Here is a 9,375-nt window from a genome sequence, read left to right on the forward strand (position 1 = left end):
CACACACACACACACACACACACACACACACACACACACACACACACGGAAAAGGAAAGGCAAATTGGAGGTGTGGCTCAGTTGGTAGAATGTTTACCTAACATGCACAAAGCCCTGTGTGAGCCGGACATGGTGTCATGTGCCTATAATCGAAGTCCTGAGGACAGGGACTGGGGTTGGCACAGGAGACAGGTCAAGCTCATCCTCACTTACACTGAGTCTGAGCCAGTCTGGCCTGCGTGAAAGAAGGAACAGATAGTGTCTGAGTTCTATATAGGGCAAGAACATCCTGATAAAGATGTCTTAAGATGAGTGGTATACCATGTTGGAATGTGCTGTGGTTTTCATTAAAAATCTACTGATTTTCACAATGGGAGAACATGTTATTCACATGACTGACTAGTTAGTCTGTTGCTTCACTAGTTATCAGATTGGATTGTCTGCTTGCTTTTTTATACCTGGTAAGTAGGTAGCTGCTGCCTGCAGAAGTGGCCATTGTGTCCTCATATGAATTAGTTTTAGAATGGCCTTTTAAATTTGGTAAAATAGATATTTCAAGGATAATTAACACTTTTTGTTTTGCTTGCTATATAACTATAAATCAGTAACATCTGATGGGAATTATTTTTTCAAGTTCTCTTGTATACCCTTTAAATGGTTTTTCCCCTTCATAGACGGGATTCTCCAAGGAAAAATCAGATTGTTTTTGACAACAGGTCCTATGATTCATTACACAGGTATCATCCTGCTGTGACTTTGTGATTTCAGACTTTTCAATAACATGTCCAGGATAGGGCTGAGCTTTTTCTACCTGGATTGGTAATCACCACAAGGGAGACATTTAGGAGGATTGAGGTTTTCTGTTTTAGAAGAAGTTTGACACTTAAAGTAGAACCCTGCTATCGTTTGATAGTTGGATTCAGAAGTGCTGGAATGAAGAGTAAAAATCATCTCTTACATTGTCTAGTTGGGAGTTTTAGCATTTTCTTTTAAGGCTGTTCTCATCATGATTATGTGACAAGGCTTTTTAAAAATGGAATTTAAGGTCCTGTGCTTATTTTGCTAGAACACAGGATAGAATTGTAGCCATAGGTAAAGCTGCTTAGAGTACAATCTCTGTTTCCTTGATGTAGTGAAATGAGTGTCTTTAACAGTTTTGTATCTGACATCCTGAGTATATTGTTTCTAGATCAACTCAAACCTTGAGGTATTAAACATACAGGTATGGGAGAAGGTCAGGTCCTTAGCACACCTACAGCTTAGGTTCCATCATTAGCATTGCCCCCAACACCTCTAAAAGGCTGGCGAGCAGTATCAATCACCAATTTCTTTCTTAACTGAAAAAGGGCAAATTTTTAAAAGTCTGCAGATACTTTTCAGCTATTTGCAGAATTAATTTGAAAGAATAGGAAGTTAAATATTGTGGTATAATTATTTTATAGGCAGATGTCTAGGTAATGCTCTCTTAAAGCTAAAAACAAAAAACAACAAAAAATGTGTAGCCAGGTGATACTGGTGCATGCCTTTAATCCCAGCACTCAGGAGGCACAGACAGGTGGATCTCTGTGAGTTTGAGGCCAGCCTAGTCTACAGAATGAGTTTCAGGACAGCAAGAAACCCTGTATTGAAAAACCAAGAATAAAAGAAAAAAGGAAAGAAAAGGGGAAAAAAAGAAAGAAAGAAAGAAAGAAAGAAAGAAAGAAAGAAAGAAAGAAAGAAAGAAAGAAAACCCACGTATTTAAACATCTAATAAACTCAGGTTATTCACAGTTAAAGTGAAAACTCATAAGTTAAAAGTAACAGACATATAAAGGAACATGGGAACATATACCTGTAATCTCAACCCTCAGGATACTGAAGCAGGGTTATGAAGTAAGGGTATCCAGGACTACATAGTGAGACCTCATCTCAGATAAATGATTGAACACATAAACCGCTGAAATATGTGTATTTTATTAGAAATATATTAACAGGCACAGTGGCATAGTCCTAGCACACTGGAGGCAAAACCAGGATCTCTGTGAGTTTGAGGCCAGCCTGAGCTATATAGAGAGTCTCAAGACATCCAGGGCTACATAGAGAGATATGTTCAAAAAAAGAAAGAAAGAAAGAAAGAAAGAAAGAAAGAAAGAAAGAAAGAAATTAACATTATAGTTTTTTAATCCACATCAGGTAATACACATCCTTTTTTATGAACATTTACTAAAAACATGAATTAAGTAGTCTATAGAGAGGCTATCTATGTCTGTAATTGGACTCCGATCAGATTCTTATTTGCTAAAATTTTTTTTATCCCACTGGCAACCAAAATATTTGGCAGATTTATTTTACTGACTAGTTAATTTTCCATAAATGTCCAGGCTTTTTATTTGTCTCTTTGAGGTAGGCTAATTGTTCTGAACAAAAGGTTTATTAGGAAAATCTGCTGGAACATAGAAAAACAAACAGTACCTTACAACAAAATCATCTAAATCGCATTACTGCTACTCACACCTGGTGCCAGAATAATGTACATTTTTTTAAAAAGAAAAAAGAAGCTGGGCAGTGGTGGTGCACGCCTTTAATCCCAGCACTTGGGAGGCATAGGCAGGTGGATTTCTGAGTTCCAGGACAGCCAGGGCTACACAGAGAAAACCTGTCTCAAAAAACCAAAAAAAAAAAAAAAGAAAGAAAAAAGTGGTGATTGCTTCTTTCCTTCAGTATGAAAAGTTCCCCCCTTGAGTCAGTTCTCATGGTGGTGGTGGTGGTGATGGATTGCATGGTAGCATGAATTAATTTTTTTAATTGCATGTTTGCACAGTTGTTTATTAACATTTTAGATTGTTTAATAAATACAGATATGTTTATATACAATAGCAAATTTCTTCATTAAGTAGCAGATTGTACCTGTTTGTTTGAATGTCAGAAATATTCATTATTTATCTTAGGGGGAAAAAATCACTAACTGACCTCAAATGTGAAAAATAAAAGCAGGTTATTAATAATTGAATTCTGGAAAGCAGAAATAATTAACAAGTATAAAATGCAGTATCCCAACCCTTAAAAATATTTACTGCACCTAACTACACAGTAGACTGGATCTGGAATCATAAATGACTACAGTTAAGTAGGCAGTTCTTTATATAAATCCTCAGGATTTACTAAACCAAGTTTTTGGAAGTTACTGTATAAGCAGATACCTTGTTTCATAATAAGCTTTTTAAGCAGTAATATGTTTTGATATTAAAGCAAATTAAGCATTTCATCTTCATGAACAGTGCCTTTGGGTTTGAAGTATTACATCTTATATGGATTATGAAATACAATTTTATAGCCAGTTTACACGTGTTGGATCTTGCTTCAGACACATTTCTAACATTAGTACTCTGCAAAATTGATATGATTGACTATTGGTTTATAGAATGGTTATTGTTCTAAACCAGAAAATGAAGACGTGAACGACTGAAGTTTTAGGTTTCCTACTGAGAATTTTCTCTTATTTCCAGGATTGAAGGGGGAACTGTGACTGATTGATTTGGTGTTGGAACTTATCAAATATGCCTAATCCCTAGCACTTATTTTACTGTGTAAAAATTTTAATAGAAGCTACATTTTTGAAAGTTCAATTGTAATTGGCAGACAGCTTCTGTCTTAGAATTTCTCATTTTTTGTTTTTATTCCATTTTCTTCCTCTTCAAAGCAGAGGGAAGTTAGAGTCAATTAGATATGAGAGTATGCTTCTAACCCAATAGTCAGTTTTCAGCTTTTTATCTAAATACTTAAAATGGAAGCAAACAGGCTAAGAAATTAGGCTTATGAAATTATTTCTTCCTAAAAAAATGAGGCTCAGAACTTACAAGCTGATCTGTGTTAAATATTTAAGACAGTAGAGCTTTTCCTTTATTGATCTGCTTGATATTTAATATATAATATAGTATTTCAGAAGCAGCAAACATTACTGTGTTGTATGGGCCTTGAGGGTTTCAACTGGTCGCTTTGTCGTGTCTATGGTCAGCATGCTGTGTGTCCTCTGGTACCAGGGAGTGCTGTTTTCTCTCTTCATAAAGGAATTTCACCATATTGTCTCCCTTGTCCCCTTTTAATATAGATGATTAAATTGAGAAAGTAAAAGACATTTTCTGCTGCCTGTTCCAATCATTCCTGACATTTTGACAAAATGTGCTTAAGAAATGAATTTAAATCTGGCTTTGAGATGGCAAATTTATAGTTACTTACAAGCTCATTAAATGTTATAAATATAATTTATCTGTCCTGGAAATTTCTTTTGTACAGACCCAAATCCACACCTTCATCACAGCCTAGTGCCAATGGAGTCCAGACAGAAGGACTTGACTATGACAGGCTGAAGCAGGTGGGTACTCAGTTTTAGCTTTCTTTAAACTTTTTCGGGGTGGGGAGCAGGGAGGGGATAGGGAACCTTACTCCTATAATTCCACATGGGTCCTGGGAGTACTCTGAAAGTTCACACAGGCACAGATATTTTAGATAAACTAAGCCGTGGCCATAGTTGTCCATATGGTGCATCTCCGCTCCTTTCTGGTTCATTGAGCTCCCTTTAAATTCTAGCAGCAGGAGAAAGCATAGCTTAAATGTAAGGGCAGGGCTTGCAATTATAATATCAGTGGGCTTCTACCTTTTGTTAGCATATTAGCAAAACCAGACCAGACAAGTCTGAACAAATGTGATTCTGGCAAGGATGTAGGGAATGGTCATCCTCACACACTTAAGATTTCTAAGAAGCAGTTTGGGAAGTAAAGCTTTGACTTCTGACCAGCGATTGAATATGAAGTGATTTATAACAATAGATTGGTGCAAAAGTAAAGGAATTTTAACAGATTAATAGTCATTGACCTCATTCATACATGAAAAGCTTTTTCTTTAATGAATTTTAGAAGAGAATTTAAATTCTTCCTGAAGTGAACAGCATAGCGCTCATACAACTTAAAGAGTAATTCCTCCAAAGGTAGCTGTTGTTTTTCACCAGTCATTGTCCTCTTAAATTTAAGTCTACAATTAAACCTACAATTCCTTTTTTTTTTTAAGATTTATTTATTTTATTTATATGAGTACACTGTCACTATCTTCAGACACACCAGAAGAGGGCATCAGATCCCATTACAGATGGTTGTGAGCCACCATGTGGTTACTGGGAATTGAACTCAGGACTTCTGGAAGAGGAGTCAGCACTCTTAACCACTGAGCCATCTCTCCAGCCCTAAACCTACCATTCTTGATGGAAGACACAGCATCACACACACACAAACACACAATGACAGTCTCATTAAAAAAAAAAAAAAAGAAAAAAAGAACAGGTGAGGCTAGAGAGATGGCTCTGTAGTTAAGACCATCTGATGCTATGACAGAAGACCCAGATCCACTTCCCAACACCCACATAGTCTCTTACAGCCATCCAGTTTCAGGCACCAGGCACACATGTGATACACATAAGTTAAATATATGCTCAGTGGTCTGATATTTTAATGAATTGTTTCATTTAGTGAATTATTTCTGCTCTCAGAGGCCAGAAGGGAGCATCAGATCCCCTAGAACTAAGTTCAGAGGATTGCGGGCAGCTATCTGGAAGTAAATCTGGGTCCTCTGTAAGAACCAGCAGCCCCCACACTATTTTTTAATGTTAAGTCTGAAATCTGTTGCATGATTTGCACTCACAATCCATCTCATTTCAGACTAACTTCATTTTAAGAGCTCAGCAGCTATGTGTGGCTGGTGCCTGCTCTGTTAGGTACTTGAAGTAGGGCTTGGCAGCTGTGGTGCTAAAAAGTTGCTATGCTTCAAGTGTGGTGACAGATTTACCAAGAGTCCAGTCACCTCTTCCTTGAAACTTTTGTGTGTATCACCTCTCAGGAAGCTGCCAGAGGACTGAGCATTACAGGCATCAGAATTATACTTCTCTGAATGACAGAGCTGGCTGTTAAAGTTCTAGTCTTTCTATCTCATATCTTAATAGGCCAGAATAAGCAAAGATGGGTAAGGAAGAAATAATGTAAACAGAATTTACCAAGGCCAGTTCTATTCTAAGAAATAGAATTGGAACTGTGGAATCAAGTGTCAGGGTGTAGGGACTCTGAGGAGATCAGCAGCAGTGTGCTCACTTGTGGATGAGCATAAGGATCTGAGCTTGACCCCTGGAGCCCAGGAAGCCAGGGTCAAGCATATAGTGTCCTCGGCTCACTGGCCACCTAGCCTGGCCTATAGATGAGTTCTACCAAATAAGGGTTTGCCGTACAAGAGGGAGTTGGGGCCTTGCACTTGTAGAATAATATCCAAGACTCCTAGGCACATACACATAGAAGAACTGTATGTTGTGATGTTCTCTTAACATTTATCTGAACAAGAAACTTCTTAGGCATCACTTTGTTTTTGTTTTGTTTCCTGGTGTTTTCTCTTGATACTTCAGGACATTTTAGATGAAATGAGAAAAGAACTAGCAAAGCTGAAGGAGGAGCTTATTGATGGTGAGTACCTGGCACATGGCTCCCTGTAGTCGGCTATAAAAATGGCTTTACACTCACTCCTGCTGGGGTCTAGACTTTGCTTAGGGTGTTGGAATGCTGCTATTTTCTTACGATTGGAGGTATTTGTGAGAATGAAAATAAACAGATTTCTAAGTGTGAAGTGTAGAATTTGGTGGAATACCAATCAGGCAGATTTTTCTCTGAGGTAAATCTCTCTACCGTCCATTTCACTGCACTGCCCTTGTTTTGGAGCCCAGAGAACTGGTGCTTTTGTCTTCATTCTACAAGGGAGGGGGTAAGTGAATATAGCCATGTGTGATTAGTGTCTTTATGGATTAAAGATCTATATGGTGAAGATTTAAATTCTATATATTTTTGTGAGGGAGTTTGAACACAACCTTGAAGATTCTCAGGAATGACTCGAGCATCTGTGTCTCCCTTCTGGTGTATTGACCTTGAAAACTGTTTCTTCCCTGTTGTAGCAATCAGGCAGGAACTGAGCAAGTCGAACACTGCATAAAGAAGCAAACTAAGGAGGGACAGGACTTGAATCTGGAGAAAAACAAAAATTCCTACAAACAACTGTTAACAACCCCCAAAACTTTTAAGCTGTAAGAAGAAAATGGATACACAGGAGGGAAAAACCGCCAACCTCTGAAAGCCTTCAGACATAGTGACTCTGGCAATCAGCTGTCCCCTCCAGTGTGCTGCTTCTATTCTGACCTTTACCACAGGATGGAGAATTGTATTTGAGTTCCCTTAGCAGTACTAAATCCGTCAGGCAAGATCACCGTGCATTGAAATATTTTCATGTCTGGATGAGTCTGCACGTTTTCCATAATCCATTGCTAAAATAAAGATGAGAAAGGCTTAAGAGGCTTTTTTCCAGAGGGCGCTGATGAAGAATTTGATTTAGTAAGTTCTGCTGTTGCATTGTACATGTTTCTCTCAGGTTTGTCTTCCTATCATATTTGATATTCTGTGAACAGTTAAGATCATAAAGTATGGAACAAACGGAATTGTATGTGCTTTCAAAGGGTGGTATTTATAAGAAAGGTCCTAAAATACTTAGTCCCACTTGAGGGATTTTAGAATGATAGGAACTCTCTCGGGTTAGCCTTCATGCAATTTTGTAGTTTAAAACATAAAGCTTGTCCAGAAAGTAAAGATTTAGATGCCTTCCTAAATTGTTACAATGCTTTACCAAATCTATAACTTCTATATAACAAACAGTGATCAAATGTAAAACATTCTATTATAGATTTACTGTAGGTTTTCAACCTTTTTTAGACATATGCATGTGGACATTTTTATAATGTAATTGCAATCACCACAAAGTTAGCTTTTTTTAATTACAGACAATAATGCATGTCACACTAATATGTAGTGGCCTTTTCAAGGCCTAGTCCCAGGGAAAATATTTTGTAGAATGTATAGGGAAGTGGGAGGAAGGGAAGGAATAATTTTTTTATTTAAAGTTAATTTCTGCACTATCTTTTTTTTCTCAATTATCTGCATGAATTATAATGAGAAATATTTTGTGACTTTAATCAGTAAACATGTTAACAAAACCAAGAACTTAATCTTTTACATCATGTCTTCAGCTATTTTAACTAGTAATTTCAATGGTCTGAAACATGGTTCTGAGCTTCACATGAATTACACTGTGGAACTCAAAAAGTTTGATCACTGAATTTGGCTGTTATTATCACTAGGTCCCCCACAGTGCTGCAGGTATTTGGGTACATGCTTCTGACTTTGAAGCTGCTCTTGACCTTTGTTGTGCTAAAATACAAGAAATATCAATAATGGCAGCAACCAGGGTCACAGAAATCACTAGGTAAAGGAAACCAATGAGTTCTGCAGTTTTCTTTTAATCAAACTAAAGTGAGGCTTCAGTGGTAGGAAATGTCTGATGCTGTTACACCCTGAGTGTGTGTGTCTGTCTCTGTGTGTGCACACGTGTGATAGATATGTTCCACCCCTTGATGGAAATTTATAATTGGCAAGATTAAAATAAGGGAGAAATTCTATATGTTGTAATGTTTGCTTTCGGGAAAATCTAGGAAATCAAAATTTCTCCAAGCTCTCCATCATGATTTATGCCTGAGTTATTAATGTGCCATATTTGCTTTGGAATCTTTGTTATCAAAACTTCTACTAAAAAAATAGAAGAAACAATCCACTTTTCCTTTGCTTTCTAGCTGTAAGCAAAGCTTGATGAGAGTTCTTTTCTAAATACTGCAGTTTGCAATGAACACCACTGCGTAGACATTTGAATTGAGGGGCTTTGTTGGGAGTTTCTGTAGAAACTTCATCTTTAGATTAGAGTGTAAGAGATGAGCGATCATAATTCAACTCTGTGGCTCTTTTCCTACCCATTATTCGTTGTCTTGCAGTAATAGTAAAGGCATTAAAGATGCAGCAAGCGTGTACACTGTTCTCTAAAAGAAGTAGGCATCTCATTTACTGTTGAACGTTTGATTATGCAACTACTTTGATCATGTAAATGTGTACATCCCTTACAAATCTGATCAGACATCACTTTTCATTTTGTTGCTAAAGTTTAAGTAGTCTGTAGTAGGTAGAGTACTGGTCCAAAGTGAGACAAAATGTAAAGTCAGACGCTAAGTCCTAGAAGAAGCTGGCTTACGTACTGAACGTTTTGTGCCTTGGTCTTATATTTAACACAATGTCTGTAAAATGACCAAAAAAAAAAAAAGCGCCGATGTTGACTCATGCTGTATCTGTATCCTCCATGATAGTATGTTATCCCACATGACTAAATGTGCTTCTCCCTAGAAGCTTAAATGGATTCTTCTACACACCCACTGTCATACAGGACAGTCATGTCATCGTTAGAGATTTCAGTGACTACAATGGGAAACAAGCTTGAGTT

The 9,375-nt window shown here is 37.4% G+C and overlaps 1 protein-coding gene across 1 annotated transcript in view; it reads left to right on the top strand.

Annotated features, from left to right (window-relative positions):
* The window catches only part of Enah (ENAH actin regulator), a 114,802-nt gene extending 106,598 nt beyond the window's left edge, over window positions 1-8,204 (top strand). Inside the window, exons 14-16 of the mRNA XM_028789299.1 lie at window positions 4,273-4,351; window positions 6,419-6,476; window positions 6,959-8,204. Coding sequence (XP_028645132.1) covers window positions 4,273-4,351; window positions 6,419-6,476; window positions 6,959-6,996 — 175 coding nt within the window. The 3' untranslated portion in view covers window positions 6,997-8,204. The remainder of the gene's footprint in view (window positions 1-4,272; window positions 4,352-6,418; window positions 6,477-6,958) is intronic.
* Window positions 8,205-9,375: the final 1,171 nt, after the last annotated feature.

The sequence above is a fragment of the Grammomys surdaster genome, unplaced genomic scaffold (assembly GCF_004785775.1).
Source record: "Grammomys surdaster isolate TR1022 unplaced genomic scaffold, NIH_TR_1.0 125808, whole genome shotgun sequence".
NCBI classification, from domain to species: Eukaryota; Metazoa; Chordata; class Mammalia; order Rodentia; family Muridae; genus Grammomys; species Grammomys surdaster.